The sequence below is a fragment of the Micropterus dolomieu genome, linkage group LG15 (genome assembly GCF_021292245.1).
Source record: "Micropterus dolomieu isolate WLL.071019.BEF.003 ecotype Adirondacks linkage group LG15, ASM2129224v1, whole genome shotgun sequence".
Classification (NCBI taxonomy): Eukaryota; Metazoa; Chordata; class Actinopteri; order Centrarchiformes; family Centrarchidae; genus Micropterus; species Micropterus dolomieu.
Window position 1 is genome coordinate 18,797,399 of NC_060164.1, and position 16,521 is coordinate 18,813,919.

At 39.9% G+C, this 16,521-nt stretch overlaps 1 protein-coding gene across 1 annotated transcript in view; it reads right to left on the reverse strand.

The window, feature by feature from the left end:
- Positions 1–296: 296 nt before the first annotated feature.
- The window catches only part of chrm3a (cholinergic receptor, muscarinic 3a), an 84,266-nt gene continuing 68,041 nt past the window's right edge, over positions 297–16,521 (reverse strand). The window contains exon 3 of the mRNA XM_046070132.1: positions 297–4,473. Within this exon, the coding sequence (XP_045926088.1) occupies positions 2,496–4,454 (1,959 nt within the window). The 5' untranslated portion in view covers positions 4,455–4,473 and the 3' untranslated portion in view covers positions 297–2,495. The remainder of the gene's footprint in view (positions 4,474–16,521) is intronic.

Consider the following 16,521-nt stretch of genomic DNA (forward strand, 5'->3'; position numbering starts at 1 on the left):
GATGGCAACATCAGATAACATACCAAATTTGCAAAATATAATTTTTTTAAAAAAACACTTAACCCCATTACCCACCGCTGAAGTGCTCTTGAATAAGGCACCAACCTGCTCAAGTGGGGTGTTCAGGGGCTGCAGTATAAAAGAGGTCTTAGATGTGCATGTGTGTAATAGTGTCAGTGTGAGACAAGGCATTAATGAAAAAGCACTGATACTCAGTGAACCCACCCTGGCTAAATAAATAAAGGTAGAAAGAGATTAAAACACAATCATGACTTGCGACACAAGAAAACAAATCATTTCTGTCAAAAAGTTTTTTTATTGACTTAAAATATGAGTATGATTGACATACTTGAAATGTAACAAAATGTTTGTGTTTACCATTTTGGTATTCTACATTCCCAATATCTAAGTACAAAAATCTCCTATTTTGATGAAGAATGTATTATGACAATGGAGCACATTGTGTTGAAAGCAGATAAAACATCCAATGATATCCACTATGTGAGATATTGTTTAACATCTCGTTTGCATCCAACATAATCCAATCAATTCATTCTTCAGTATGCCAGCTGTCATCATAATACAGTATATCCTTTGCCTTCAATAATCAAGGTAGGGATGCACCAATCCGATACTGATATTGGATATCGACCCGATACTGATTCAAATAGCTGGAGTGGGTATCCGTGACAAAGGAAGGCAATCTATGGGGCTGATCTATTTAATTCAATTACAGGGGTACTACGCAATGCATCAGCAGTGCGTCTGTAGAGCTCAACATTTTGCTGGGAGAACATAGTGTGGAGGGGTAGAGGTATTTCACACTTGATCAAGCCTGATGTTACCTTACACATAAAAGAATGATTCTCAGTGTCTTCCTCACAGTGAGGAATACAGCTTATTAATTTTACAATGGTATCGGATCGGTACTCGGGATCGGCTGATACCCAAAGCCCAGGTATTGGTGTCGGGACTGAAAAAGTCGGATTGCTGCATCCCTAATTCAAGATTTGGGTGCAGCAACAATGTAAAAACCAAGATAAGATAAGATAAGAAGATACGAATAACATAATGTGCATTACAAATAAAAAATTTAAATAAATTCTTGCCTTGGTTGGCATCTTTATGATGACTTTTGTTGGTATGTGGTGTGTGCCCACTTTCTGTATAGAAAACCCTGATGTACTGTAGACCAAATCAATCAATCAATTGCTAAAGGTCTTCATGAACTTCACCCATAAAAAAAATCATCTTATGACAGAAAGTTCAAATATTGTACCTTCAACGACTGTGGCCATTTTATGTCTTCATATTGGCAGAATTATATTTTGAAACTGCGCTGTAGGGGTTGGACTGACAGGGACACAGCCTGGACAACAGGTCTTCCTCTGGCCACTAGAGGCTGCCACTGCTCTACTATATCAAAGATGAGGCCTTATTAGATATATCATTTAGTAGAAATTTAAAAGATAGTGTAAAATCAAAACACACATCTTTATAAATGGACATCTTTGTGTGCAATCAGTCATTGTGTATCAAGTCAGAAATATCCAAATGGACACAAACAGAATATTATCACCATATAATCATTACTCTTGACAGAGAACTGCAAGTACATAAAACACAACCAATGTACTTATTGTCTCCACCATAAAAACCACAACAAACACATTGAACACAACAGCAGTTCACTGACTGTGGTGCCACACAGAATATTCACAACTCAATTCATCAGAAGAATCATTTTTCAGACTGGCTCAAAATCTCAGGAATATCTAGAAAACCAAAGATGAATATCACAAAAATAACAGATCTGTGTTGACTGAAAGTAAGGACACAATTTAAGAACTTTTTATATTCCATCAGACACAGGAAAGCTATATCCATGTAAAAAGGCAATGTACAGAAGTTCTGATAAAAACACTTGCCAGTCAAGAGGATGGTAGGTCAAATCAGTACAATGCAGAAGCCTGTGAACACAAAATAGTTTTTGTCTTGACTTTCAGCGATGTATTACAGATACATAGTTTTGTTTGAAATGCAAAACCACTCTGCACGTTACAGATCTATCTACCCACAGAGAGAAATTATAACAAATATGAATCCCCAACCCTGTGACAAAGATATCCTTTTCCCTTGTGTCAATTGCACTTCAATAATTCACCTGCTATGCATTTAAAGCCCTTTTCTATTATTTTCTGCTCAGTTCATTTTCTTTCAGCTGTAGTAGAGGAAAAGCTTTCATCCCAGGACCTCACCTCATACAGCCCTTCATGCATAACACACAGCTTTGCTAAATGGATGCACTGACACAAACACATACCTCAAGACCACCACATAGGATTGCTGTGCTTGACATGCCAGAAGAGAAACACATTAAGGATCTCTGAGCAAAGAAACTCCACAGAAACAACTACATGGATGCTTCTTCATTTTCCTAGTCCTGTGTTGAATCTTTTGATTCCTTTTTATCAACCAACCAAACTTCCTGTCCTTTACATGGACTCCCTGGGAATCCTCCTGTGGAAGACCACTGACTGCCTCTGCTGGAACTGCTGCTTCCTCCTTTTTTTCTGGTCCCATCGGCACAACAGTATCATCTTAAAGGTTGTGCGGAAAGTCTTGTTGCACAGTGCATAGCACATGGGGTTCACTGTGCTGTTGACATAGCACAGCCAGTATCCAACTGCCCACAGGGTCTCCGGGATGCAGACCTTACAGAAGGCATTGATCAGCACCATGATATTGTAAGGTGTCCATGTGATGATGAAAGCAAAGAGGATGGCACTGAGAGTTTGAGCTGCCTTCTTCTCCTTCACTAAGGACATGCGCTTCCTCTTGGTGATCTGGGTACGAGCTCTGGATGCAAAACGCTTTGCCAGAGCTGCCTCTTTGAAGGACATTGGGACAGAGGGGGATTTAGTGGTGGTGCTGGTGGTAGTACTGTTGGTGGCAGTGGTAGTAGTTGTTGGTGGACCATACAGAGAGCCTTGGTTAGAGATAGCCTGGATGGTAGGCACTGATTGAATCTTGCGTGAGCAGAAGCGTTGGTGGTAGCTATTTTCTGAATTGATTGCTCCATCGGGAGTAGTGGCGGCAGTGGTGTTGGTGGTGACTGTTGAGAGGCTGTCCCGGTTATATTCTGCTCCCCTGAGGGGATCCTCCTCTGAGGCTGCATCCAGATCTTCACATGAGGTGAGTTGGGAGTTGACAGCAGCCTTTATACCAGGCAGGCTGAGAACAATGGAGAAAATAGCATGACTCTGGGAAATCATCTCTCTGCTCCCACAGTCCTCATCCTCTGAAGAGCCAGAGTGGTCCAATGAGATCGCAGCATCATTGTTGTTCCAGCTGTCGCTGCTGCTCTGGTCTGGATCACCCTCCGCCTGCCGGGTACTACCAGGTCTCCAAGAACGAACCCCAGGCCAGCAGCGGAAGCGGCCAACCAGCTCCTGACATCTGCTCTTTCTCTGGGACAACCTGGTCAGCTCGTAGCTACTGCAACTTCTAGAACTTCCTGTCTGATGGACAAAACGGGCCGTCTCTCCTGCACCATTTCCACTTCTTCCTCCTATCCCACCACGACCCCCAGAACCCTGCAATCCAGCTAACTCTTTTGAACGGTTCTGGGTCTCCTTGTAAATGAGCCAGTAGAGAATACTCATTATTGTCACAGGCAGGTAGAAAGCTGCAATAGCTGTACAGAATGTTATAGTGGGCTGTGAGAGGAACTGAATGTAGCATTCATCTGAGGGCACTGTCCTTTGACCCTCAAAATACTGCCATAGTAGAATGGCTGGGGCCCACAGAACAAGAGAAACAAACCAAGCTAGGCCAATCATGATCCCAGCTCGCTTTGTGGTACGTTTGGCCCGGTAGGTCAAAGGCCTGGTGATTGAAAAGTAGCGATCAAAGCTGATGACCAGCAGGTTCATAACTGATGCATTGCTGGCTACATAGTCTATAGCCAGCCACAGGTCGCATGCCCAGTTGCCCATGGCCCAGTAGCCCATCACAATATAAGCTGTGTAGAGGTTCATGGAGATGACCCCTATGATGAGGTCAGCCACAGCTAAGCTCAGCAAGAAGTAGTTATTGACCGTCTTTAGCTGGCGATTAACCTTGAAGGATACCACAACCAGGATGTTGCCGATGATGGTGACCAGTGACAGCATGCCTGTCAACAAGACAATGAGAACAACCTGCCACACAGGGTGGCCACCAAAGGGATCAAGGGCCGCAGTTCTGTTCCCATTTTGTGATTCTGAGGTGAGGTTTAAGAGTTTGCTGGTGGAAGAGGAATTATCATCCAGGTTATTCACATGAAAAACCAACCAAGGTGCTCCTCCAGTTCCTCCTTGGTGGAGAGCATTGGATTGTGGGTAGGCTCCGGCTGCTGGAGGTGAGGTGTTGGCAGTCAGGAAGAGACCAGGGTCTGTGCTGTTTGAGCTCATTGTTATGTCCTGGCATATTCTAAAGAGAGAGACAAAAAGACAGAAAGGGGAGGTAGGAAGGGACAGAGAGAGCGAGGGAAGAGGGACTTGGCACAAAAGGAGTAAGAAGTCGAAAGGGGGGAAAGGATAGAGTGACAGAGAATGAAATGGAGAAAGGGCACATGAGTAGTTGACATTCCCATTCATATCCAGTAGGTGGCACTAAAAATCTATTGTACCAAGCTGGGTGTCTGAAAAGGCCAATGTATTTGGGTCTAATTTGTCTTTCCTGTTAAACAATCACTCATAATTTCATTTGTAAATGATCTGTATGCACACTATAAATGCATTGCAAGCCATATATTAAATTACAACTTGACATCAGAATCAACAAGGCAAGACAGCCAACACTTTCACCTGTTTCTTATGACACCAAGAAAATTGTAATGACATTTCACTTCTAAGCAGGTAATGTATTTTCCCACATGGCTGCCTAGTCTCTGAATATGACTGAATTGGGATTGAGCCTTTGCATAACATTAGGCTTTGGACAGGTGTGGTTTTCTTCTGTCAGATCAATCTTTATTTAAAATGTAGCTCTGGTGTCTGGTGTCAGCTCTGGTGTATGTCTGTCTGGAAGTATGTCAGTCAAACCATTTTGTAGTGATATGGTTTGTAATTAAACTGCTCAGACTCTGTTGATTTGTTTAAATAAAATATGAACATGACAGAAAACAGCAGGTACCTGTTCATACCAAGTCAAAGACTGAAAGAAGTTACTGACACCGTTGTCATCCTAAGGATGGGCTTGCAGAAAGCACCAGGAATGGAGTTCAAAGAGGAGATAAATAAATTGAGGAAGTCCTCTAAGACCTTGGAAGGTATTCTATTATTTCTTCCTATCTGAATACAGAGGTTTTTGGTGTCAGTTTGATGACGCAAATTACTGGTGCTGGTTCATTTGTCATCAGATTAGTGTAATAGGAGTGCTCTAAGAAAAACAAGGTTGAAGATAGATTCTGTGCAGAGAGCTTCGCTGAGACAAAACCTAATGGTAAAACAGAGAGGAAACAGCCCTGTAAGAGCTAAAAGCAGCATGATCATGGAGAGAATGAAGTGCTGTTTGTTGTTTGATTGGGGATCTCTTCACGATGGAAACACAAACAATAAACAGAAGATCCTGCTGTTTTTGTCAAAGCAGTTCTTGATAATTGGATAATCAGATGAGGAACTGCAATTTTGTAAAGCAGCATGTTCTGTCCAAGTCTTGCTATGCAATCATTTATAATTATCGTGGTGTTTTGCATTCAGATGTGCATGTATATGTATGTTTGTGTTGAAAACAAAAAAGAGATGCTTGACAACAAATATAGTAAAGTGAGGAAAGTAGAAACTTTTGTTAGTTGTATAAAACTGACAAATCTCATTCTGCATTTTTTATTTGAGTATTATGCAGATTATTATTAATTATGCGGACCTGGGTATTACATTCACTAGATTCAATACACATGTATGTCACCATAGCAGTTCTATATAAAACCACAATCGCACACACACTATTTCATCTTACAGGCTGAGTGCTACACCTCAGCCTTGAAAGAATTTAAGACGTCCCACAGAGCTGTTAAAGAACCCCAGTAGCCAAGAGCGACTCATACCCGTTTGTGACACTGAGTGCACACTGCTGCTACTATTATCAGGAGGCTCCCTGTTGTCCCCACTGTGGACATTTGTCACTGCATCAGTGCACATAGACTGGGAGATTATGCTCTCACATTTACCAAATATTCTGTTTATGTTACATGAGCACTCACAGTCACATACATCTGCATAGAAACACACAGTACACGCATGCACTCACATACTGTATATGACAAAATCATTCATCCTAGAACTATATCGAAGTACAGTATGTTAAAAACAAAACCAGATGTAGATGAACAAAAGACAAATCCAAATTAAGTCTAAAACAACAATGCCAGAACAAATGTAAAGAAATGCAACATTTATGACAGCAAACTTATAAGCGATTTAAGAAAACAAAGCATGCTTTTAACTTTTCAGAAAGCTAATTCTACGGAGTATGTGAGACAGCAATATGTTGCTAATGAGTGTTAAACATCTTTTAATTGGCTTACAAGGGCAAAATGTGTCTATGTGAAGATAAGGGGTTTAACAGTGGGGAAATCAGCCTTTAATCTGCTACTTTGATTCGCTGTAAACACAGAGGATGGAAAAAAATAAAGAAAAACAAATAGAAATAATGAAAATGGGACAAACAACAGCACAGTGAAGTGCTGTCCTGCCTGGGGAATAAAGTCATTGGCTTGCAAAACAGGGGAGGAAAGACTGGATCCTGTGGGAAAAGACCAAATGTCAGACTCCCTGTACCTTCTGGGTAACAGGATAATTTAGTATAGGCATAGGTGGGGGTCAAGAAGTTTCTCAGATGCAAGGATTTACAGACTACAGCACACTACCAAAACAATAAGACAATCATTTAAGTTACACCGGAGAAAATTACGCTTGTCTAGTTTTGTATGCTGTCAAATATACAGTATATACAGTGTATATGTCTATGCATATTTACAGTTTAATCATGTTTACTCTATTTTCATGCACAACATTGACTCATACTATGACATGTAAAATGTTAAATCTCGCTGCTGCCGTGTATTGCAATGGTTAATTACAATACATTTACATTTGTAGTCCCCTGGGAGCAGAAACTGGCTGCACAACAGAGGGAGAGTGGTTTGTTTTCCCCTAACATTTAACTGATCAAGCCTTTTCAGATGAAAACTGTATGCGGCAGATGACAACATCCTATTCCAACATGGGTGGCCTACCTAGACCTTTGACAACCAGCTGCTATTACAGTGAAGCCATTATAGTGTCTATCTCTCACTCCAAGCCAATGTTAAGCCCTATATCTTAAATTTGACTCCCAGGCACGTAGGTGTGATGGTTACAGGTACACAGAGATCAATACTCATGTTCCCTGACATTTTGAGGTATTTGTTCCAGCAGGGTTGGACAGCGCAATGCAAGTTGGATCCAAGGATCCATCTAAATGATTGGGTGGCTAGTACACGGCCATTTCAGATTTCTATTTTCAGCACTTAATCTAGCAGAGCAGTGATATGGGCAGATGATGTCCAGCAAGAATGAGTCATGTGGACAAGAACTTTTTAATAAAGGCCAAAGCTGCTATAATTAGAATTTTGGTCACTTTGACTTCCCCTTGAGTGCCACAATTAAAGCGATGCTATTTTTCTTTTTTTAGGTATACAGTCAAGAACGTTTAATCAATTTCTATGTTTTAAAAGAAAAGAGAATATTGTCAACATGCTTTTTTTCACACTGCCTTGTCTGAAACTTTACAATTTAGTGTCCCATTGCAAGTAGCACCTTATGTAATGTGTACTTTTGTGCTGAAGCCAAGTCCAGAGAGACATCTGGAGGCAGTTTACTATAATAAGGCATTATTGTAAACAGCTTTGGCATAAGCCCCTTGGACACAAAAAAGGCTAGTGCCAAACAAGGCAGAACGAGACTCAAGCATAAACTCAAAACAAAAAACACTCCATACAGACAGGCTGAGAGAAATGAATAAACAATTGGACTGGACTAACAAAACAGTTGTCAGGCACTGGCAATTCCAAGAGAGCAACTACAGACTGAATGCATACATATTTAGTCAACCTAGCAGATGCAAGCAATGGCTTTGTGATTACCATCATCAACTGGGCAGTGCAACATTGTCATACAGTATGTAGATTGCTGCCTTGTGGCAAGAGAACAGACAGCAAGTGTTCGAGAGAGTCAGGACTTATAACCGTACTATACACTATCCATGTATTAAAAGCAAAAATGCCTTTGATTTAACCTCATTTAGAAAGCATTGCAGTAAAGCCTCTGCTGTCTCCTTAAAGCTGGATGATGTGGTGTTACAATACGGGATAACAATCAAATATATACAATGCCTAATCCAGGACATACTGAGTGATAAAAGGTGGTGAGAGTGCTTGTTTCAGGGTGAAATGTGATCTGGTAAATAGTGCCTCAACACCAACTGCTCTGTGGAGTTATCGATCGCTGTCTGTTTGGCAAAGTAGTGCTGATAAGCAAAACCTGGAGTAGAATAACTCTGACCCAGAAGTTTTATCTTACATTTTCAAATACTACACCAACAGATACTAGAAGTTACAACTGCAGTGGCATTTACTAAAAATAGATTTAAATTAAGGTACTGAATAATACGAACACTGTATGGTCTGCCATGTGGATTAAAGGGTACATATAAAGAATCTATAATCTATTTTATATTAGCCATCCTAAATTACTAAAAGGAGGTGATACAATGACAGTTAATAACTTGGGAAGCAAAAAACTAATATCTTTATACAATTTGACTCTAAGTAGAGACCAATTCTCCCTTGATCCAGACATAAACAAAGAGACATGCACACAGTGTCTACCAGAACAGGATGTATAGAAGAGAAGATGGGTCACACTACAAATGTTGAAAGTGACTGCATGGAGGGTATCTAGTGTTTGGAAGGGAAGGGAGAGGCACTAGGCGGACGACTTGTCACTGTGTGCTGCAGCTCAGTGTGTTTTTCCACCGGTGCTACTGAGGGCGTGTCGGACTAGTCGCTAGGCAAGCATTATGACACATATTTTGCTGTGACGTCACAGAGAACAAAAGGAAAGGGCTGGATTGCAAATGAGCTGTTTTCAGGCAGTTCAGAGCAGAGTTTTCTGTGGGAGATGGTAACTCCGTTTGGGGTGGACTTTTCACTTTGTAAACCTATTACATGCACAAAAAAGCTATATAATTCAATAAAGGAGCGGGGGGAAAGCCAGAAAACTTAATATGACCTATTTAATTATATTGATCAGGATCAGGATTCTTTACCTATAGATCAATAGACATAGCTGGATAGCACATACATCATGTATAAGGACCACTAAAAAAGGCTCTGACTTTTGGTTGCCTAAATAGCAACCACATAACACTGGGATTTGTTCTCTTCTGCATGGATATCCTGCTATTAAGCACAGTTAGAATAAGAATGAGCACTTCAAGAATCATATATCCCCCCATTGTACAAAGAGCACAGGAAGAGAGTAGAGGAGCATCTGCAGTCAGTTGCTCTTTTCCCACCACCTCTGACATGTGGCTCTAGTGAAACATCAGAGTCACTCTGACAATGTATTTTGTAGACTCATAAATGTCTTCAAATATCCATACAGGGGAAGTGTTGCTCTGAACCAGTCATTTATATTAGAAGAACTGTGTAAATCTACGTTATTCTAATCTACAACATCTATATTATAGTGTACAATACAATAGTGTACAATAGTGTTTGGTGTAAAGTGTTAAGTCAAAGCCTGATCTCAAAACCTTAATATAATACAGGCAGTGGTAGCAGACACTGATAAACCTGCATATAATGGTTGATAATGCTGTTGTCAATGATAATGAATTATCTTTTTTTTGTTATTTAATTGAACCTAGATATAAAGATAAACGGATAAACTACATATATCAAATGTAATTTTAAATTATAGTGATCCTTATCATTATTTTAATTTCATCAGAGAAAGGGTGTAAAGAGTTAGTATGTAATGAAGTAGTGTTGGCCTTGTCCTTCAAAAAAGAAAGAGGGACTTTGTAGTTGCACAGGATGAGCTAAATCCATCACAAGCTGGTGATAATGGGGCTGCTGCCAGAAGACGGTGGCAAGGGTTGTGAAACAACACAAGGCCATCTGTCAGGTTCTCACTGCTGACAAGAACAAGCATTTAGTGCCTACTTGGCAAGCGATGGACTTGCTAGTGTCCTCTAAGTCCACTCTTAAAGTTCACAGATTTTCTGTCAGGCAAATCTTAAGTGAGCGTGTTATTATTATGTGAAACCTTTAAAGCACCTCCTACTAACAAAGCCTGTGAAACCTGCAGATTTGTTGACATAGCTCACGAAGGATGTCCACCATCAGGGTCTGCTCAGTGACAAATATGACAAAGCAAAAAATGAGTTGCCGGACATGTCATTGCTCAAGGCACTAAGGTAACAAGAATGATGGCATCAAAATGAGGGAGGTGTCTGACAGTGGAGGAAGACCATGATCCATCAACTTCAAAAGCAGTTGGAGGAGAAGCTGCTGCAGCTCTACTTGCCCAAAGGTACAAACAGTTAGAAGCAATTCAGCTTACTTTAAGTGCTTTCGATCTGTGCATCTCTGCCACCAGTTCAACCTCTGACAAGATTTCAGTGAAGAAAGAAACACTGTCACTTGTCAGAGGCAGTGTTGGGGGTAACACAATAAAAATGAATACATTAGAGTACTAAAATTACCTTAATGTTGTAATGAGAAACATAATGCGTTAGTTTTGAAATTCAAGTAATCAGTTGTTTGTCTTTATTAAAACAATGTTAGTTTGCTTGGGTGCACTGTAACAGATAAACAAACTGAATTGCTCTTCTGTAGTATTTCTTACACAACAGCTGCTCAAGAAGTGATACTAAAGTAAAGGGTTTTATGCAACCATATACAAACAACCAATGTAGACTCCTCTTCACTTCATCATCTGAAACATTTACAAATCATTATCACTTCAAATGACTAATTATATAAAGCGTGCCCTTTATATCATTTAAAACCTTCCTGAAGGAAGTGTGGTGTGACATGTAGTCTAGGAAACAAAAAACTAAACCCTACCTTCTTCTGAGTAATGTGACAAAAGCCTGTGCAGCACGACCCTGTCTCCTTGATTACATGTATCATATGTCCAATAATACTGAAAAAATATGGAGCAAAAACGTTTTTCCTAGCACATTTGCTTTCTTCCCAACAGTAACATGGCATTTAGACTGGGGAACATCTCCATCTGCTAACATCGTGCCTGAATTTTAGACATGTTGATCCCTACAGCTGTCTCTAAAGCATACCAGTTCAAATTTGGGTTTTAATATAAATAAAGACCATGTGGAATAAGAATAATTATTAGCATTTTTTACCAAGAATGTGTCAGACACTTAGCAATTACTGTGTGCCTTTTCCAAGGAGCAAAGAGTCAGATAAGGACATATTCAACTGCATGCATGTGTCTGTAATTCATGGAAGGCATCCCATCTTTTCCACTGTAAGCCCAACTAACAAGAAATGTCCCTCTCAAAAGCAGCCAACCATCCATCCCTTATCACAAACAGGGTGTGAGAGGTTTGCTGCACCCAAGTAGCAAACATTAGAGGATGTGCTGAGGAGATAAGGTAAATTAAAAAGGCAGAAAAATAATGTAGAGTTTATAACCCCGAAAGTCAAATATCCCTCCATGGTGGAAAATATTAAATTCAGGACATCCCTGTATAAAATAAAGGAATAGAAAATAGTGTATAAAGCATGGTCTTTTTGCTTGATTTGATTGTCACTAAGTCACTAAACAGCATCTTCTGGCCAATGTGCCTAATGTTGCATGTGGATGCTATTTTGCATAGTGTGGATTTTGTGATTTTCTTTTGTATCTTTTTTATACCTTTTTTGTGTTTATACATAATAATTATATCATTATATAATAGTAATTGAGGTTGTACAGTATATGTTTAAAATTGAAATCTAACTTGCTATGGTATTTTTGCTAATATATTGATCATGATGTTACTTTGCGATAAACCTCACCTATTCCTAAAAAAAACCTTTACATGTCCTCCATATTTTCATTAGTTTTACTGATGTCCTGTAAAATGAGTCACATTGTAAATTACACTGAACACAACCACATTGACTGATACTGATAAGGACCAAGGGACACATTTTGCAGTGGAGAAACATAAAGTGAACATATCCATCTCTCAGTTGGCCATTGTTACATTATGTCATTTCTAATTTACATAAAACTGATCACAAAGTTCTTTCTCAGCAAGTGACTTTCACAACCATCACGATGGTCTCTCACTACTTGTCTTCCAGCACTCGAAAATGAATGAGAACTAATCACTTTGTTATTGCTGCTGTGAGAACATGGTTACATTAATTTCATATTTCTAATGCTTCAGCAATTCAGAAACAACACACAGTTTTCTAATGCTGGTTAGTCTCAATTAAGTTAAAGGTTGCTGAGGTCAAATGACACCCTCGGGTTGTGATACATCAAACATAAGAACCTAGTCAGACAATGTAGTGATCATAAAATAATGATTTTATCTACCAGTACTTGGTAACTACTAGGGCTGTCCCCAAATTGTTGAAGTTTCAATGCTTCGATGGGCGGAGCCTGATTTGACTGTCATTCTCACAGTCGAGGCTTCGCATCAAAACAATGATCATGCCATTTTGGCGATATGGGGGTGCTCAACGTCTGATTTTACATAGAACTACCAGTTTTCTACCAATAAGTTAATATACAGCCTATTACAATATACATTCCAACGTTTAATGCTGTAAAAAAATGAGAAAAGAAAAAAGCTTTCAATAATAGTTTCTAAAGTGCTTGAATAAATCCAAAATTGTAACTCTAACCCTGGGTCGTCAGTGCACGTGTGTAGGCGTAGAGTGTAGGTAGTGGCAGTGGAGGAACGCTTGCTGAAGAAACGGAGCCACAGCTTCACTGGTGTTGTGCTGAGTTGTCTGCACTTCGCAGGACTTTTGGATAATTTATCACCGTTGATGAACCACACAAAGAATATTTTATCGTTTTTAAATAGCCGGCTACTTGAAATAGACCTGCGAGGAACCGCGACGTGCATGCAGTTGTCGGTAACACGGCATGCACAAGCAAACTCTGCACAAGGCCGGTGAATGACAGGTGAGAGAGAAAGAAAAGGGTCTTCAAAAAGCCTCAGTTTAGCTGAAAATGTACAGTGTAAATTGAATGAATAGAGACTGCAGCTCTGCAGCTTCCCAAGATTAAAGCGGAGCCACCATGTGTTACCCCCCACCCAGCTCGCAATCACCCTGCACAAAAACACACGATTCAGTCGACTATAGGCAGGACTTGATGATTCTGATTCGACGATGTAAATCCTTAGTCAGGGACAGCCCTAGTAACTACTAGTACTTTGTGTTACAGATTTGGGTTTTTAAATTGTATACATTTAATCTGGTTTGTTTTGGTTTCACATTGCAATTATGCTAAATAACTACACATGATATACCTAAGTCCTGCCATCATTACCTATGTGAGCTGTTTCTCCCTGGTTTGTAGACAGGCCTGCATCTGATGTCGGCTTGTAGCCTTCTATTGCAGTTTGAATATATGAATGAACAGATGCATTTCATTGCCACTATAATAATAATAATAATAATAATAATGATAATAATCCATGCGACCCTGTACGCAGGATAAGCGGTTGACGATGGATGGATGGATGGATGGATAATAATAATAATAATAACAATATTACACCAACTTCCAGCGTCATGCAAAAATTAGTTTTTTTGTTCCTGTTGTGATGAGTCTGCCACAATATCCTGTAATTGGTCCAAAAGTCCAAACTAAAGTTCAAATCCAAAATAAAGTTTTCACACTAGAAATGAATGGACCATGGTTCAATCTTTTCGTTGGACCTAGGTTTGGCTTTTCTACTGTTGTCTGGAGAAGGTTTCACGCATGTCATTTTGGATCAGAACAAAACAAGGTAGGTGTGAAACAGCCTTAAGATACAGTCTGGAGACCATGAATGTCTGTACAATTCATCTAATAGCTTTTGAGATATTTAAGACTGTAACCAGTGTCCACTCTTCTGCCTGGAGAGCCAGAAAAACAGGACTAGTGTCTGTACAATGGAAGAAGTCCCGTAAGTCCTTAATACCAGGAAGCAGCTCAGCATAATTATTCTGCCTAACCTTGTTTATTCTCCTTTATGACCATGGGCAGCCAGGAGATCTGTTTTTATTGAGGTGTCCTTTTTGCTGCAATCCAGATTACTGCAGCAGAGTGTCTGAGGCCTGCTTACACTGGCACCACCAGCCATAAACAGACGGCAGTTTGACGAGAGCTTAGTCTGATAAAATAACAATGTGAGGAAGTGAAATAATAATCAGTGTGAGAGGTTATACATGGTGCCAAGGATGGCCGTTCTTGGGATCCAGCCAAAAGCCAATACTTGGAAAGATCTCTTTTGTATCAGGAGCAGGTAGAGGGACAGTGCAACTGTTGTACAAGGTGCAAAATGTAACTTTTGTTGGTTTTTTTATCAGTTGCATTTTGTTCCCCTAAATACGAACACACAGTACTATATTTTGCAATCCTCTCTGGTCAAATGCAACTAATATATATATATTATATATATAAATATATAATAATATCATTCCACTTTTCATCAGTTATAAACTTAGGAACCAATGTCTCTGTTTTGAAATGACAATGTGTGATCTGTGTGCTAGATAGGTGGGGATCATTCATTGGAACATTTGGTTCCAATACAGGAAGTAGTTTAACATTCTTACAGTGCAGCAAAGGCATAGTGAGGAGGTTGATATGGATGGATGATTGTACAAAGTGCTTGACTTTGACATAAAGGACCAGGGTTCATATCCTGTCTCATGCTTGAAGTCAGTTTTTAAGCATTTAACAAAGACCATGATCTCCCCAAAGCCTTAACCGAATGCTTTTTAGTTGCCCGAAGATAACCATAAAGACCTGTATCATGCTTCAGATGCCAAGAGGAGCTACCAAGAATATTGACAGTGAACATTTTTTCAGTTTTTTCACTACAAACATATTTTTAAACGGGCTGTTCTCCCTAAAAAACGACAGCATCACTTGTTTCAGGACATCCTCGGAGGATTTATTTTACTATATGTGAACAGAAGTGACAAAACCTTCTAGCGGCCATAGGAATTATGACTCATGTCTGTCTAGAGCAAAGGAGGAAATGGTGTGACCTTGCTGCAGAGCCACAAAGTACATAGGAGGAGGAGGTTGGTGTGATTGGATTGGTCAATAAAATGTTGGACTTTGACATAGGAGACAGCTGTTTGTTTCCCATTTTCTTCCAAAAGTCAACATTGTTTTCTTTTATGAGTGGCCACAGTTATTGCCCATCAAAGTAGTCATTTTGACCCAAACTATGACTTTCCCTAACCTTGGCCGAGTCATTTTTGTGACTAAACCTGACCTTAACCAGAGCTGTGTCCGAAAATAAATAATAAATAATAAATAAATAACAGTGACATTCAGGCACTAGGGGCATCAGTCATTCTGGAGGCCAGTTACATTATGTTGATATGTTACCTAAAAAAACTAATCTGTGCAGCCTCAAATTTCCCCCAAAATCTATTTAGCTAATGCTAGTTGTATACATATGAACATAATTCTTCTTGTTATAGGCTTAATGTTGTTGTATTATAGTAGCTAGGTGTGAGGAGAAAAATCCACACGTGGAAAGTGAAGTAGGATGTTGTTATGCGTCAGACCAGTGCCAGAGGCTCATGGGATTTCACACACATCCTCACCTCTGTGGTGGGTCTCCGTGCTTTTTGACAGCCTCAGTAACAAGCTGCTGGAACTCTTTAGACATGGCACTCTAAGACACTTAGACATGGCTGTGTAGTATGTGTGTATGTGAAAGCAAGAGACAGGAAGAAAAATAGAGAGGCAAAATAGAGACAGTGGAAGAATGGCTCAGGAATATGTCAAACCAAAAGGCTGCAGCCACTTGAGAATGACTGCACGGATAAGGTTGAAAGTTAACCTTTCTAGCATTCTCACAGTAAATCTAAACCTGGATGAGGTCCAATGCATACCTTGTGTGTGTTTTAAAACAAAAGGTAAGTTACTGTCATTGAAATAGGGCAGAATTTTGTGGTGGATGTCACACAGGGGGAAAAAAAGCTTGTGCATTAAATTTGCCACAGTGACAGCTCGCTCCTAACAATTCCCACAATCCAAACTATGAAATACCACGCTTTGTGAAACAATGTTGTTTCAAGTGAGGCTAATTCCAGTCCTGACCCTTTGCCTCGCTCTTCATGCCTGCACTTCAATACAACCCTACACAGATGCTATACACATGTAAGTGATAGGCTATTGCGATCAATCCTTAAAAGGAAGTGCAACCATCTGTCTATTGAACAGGCAC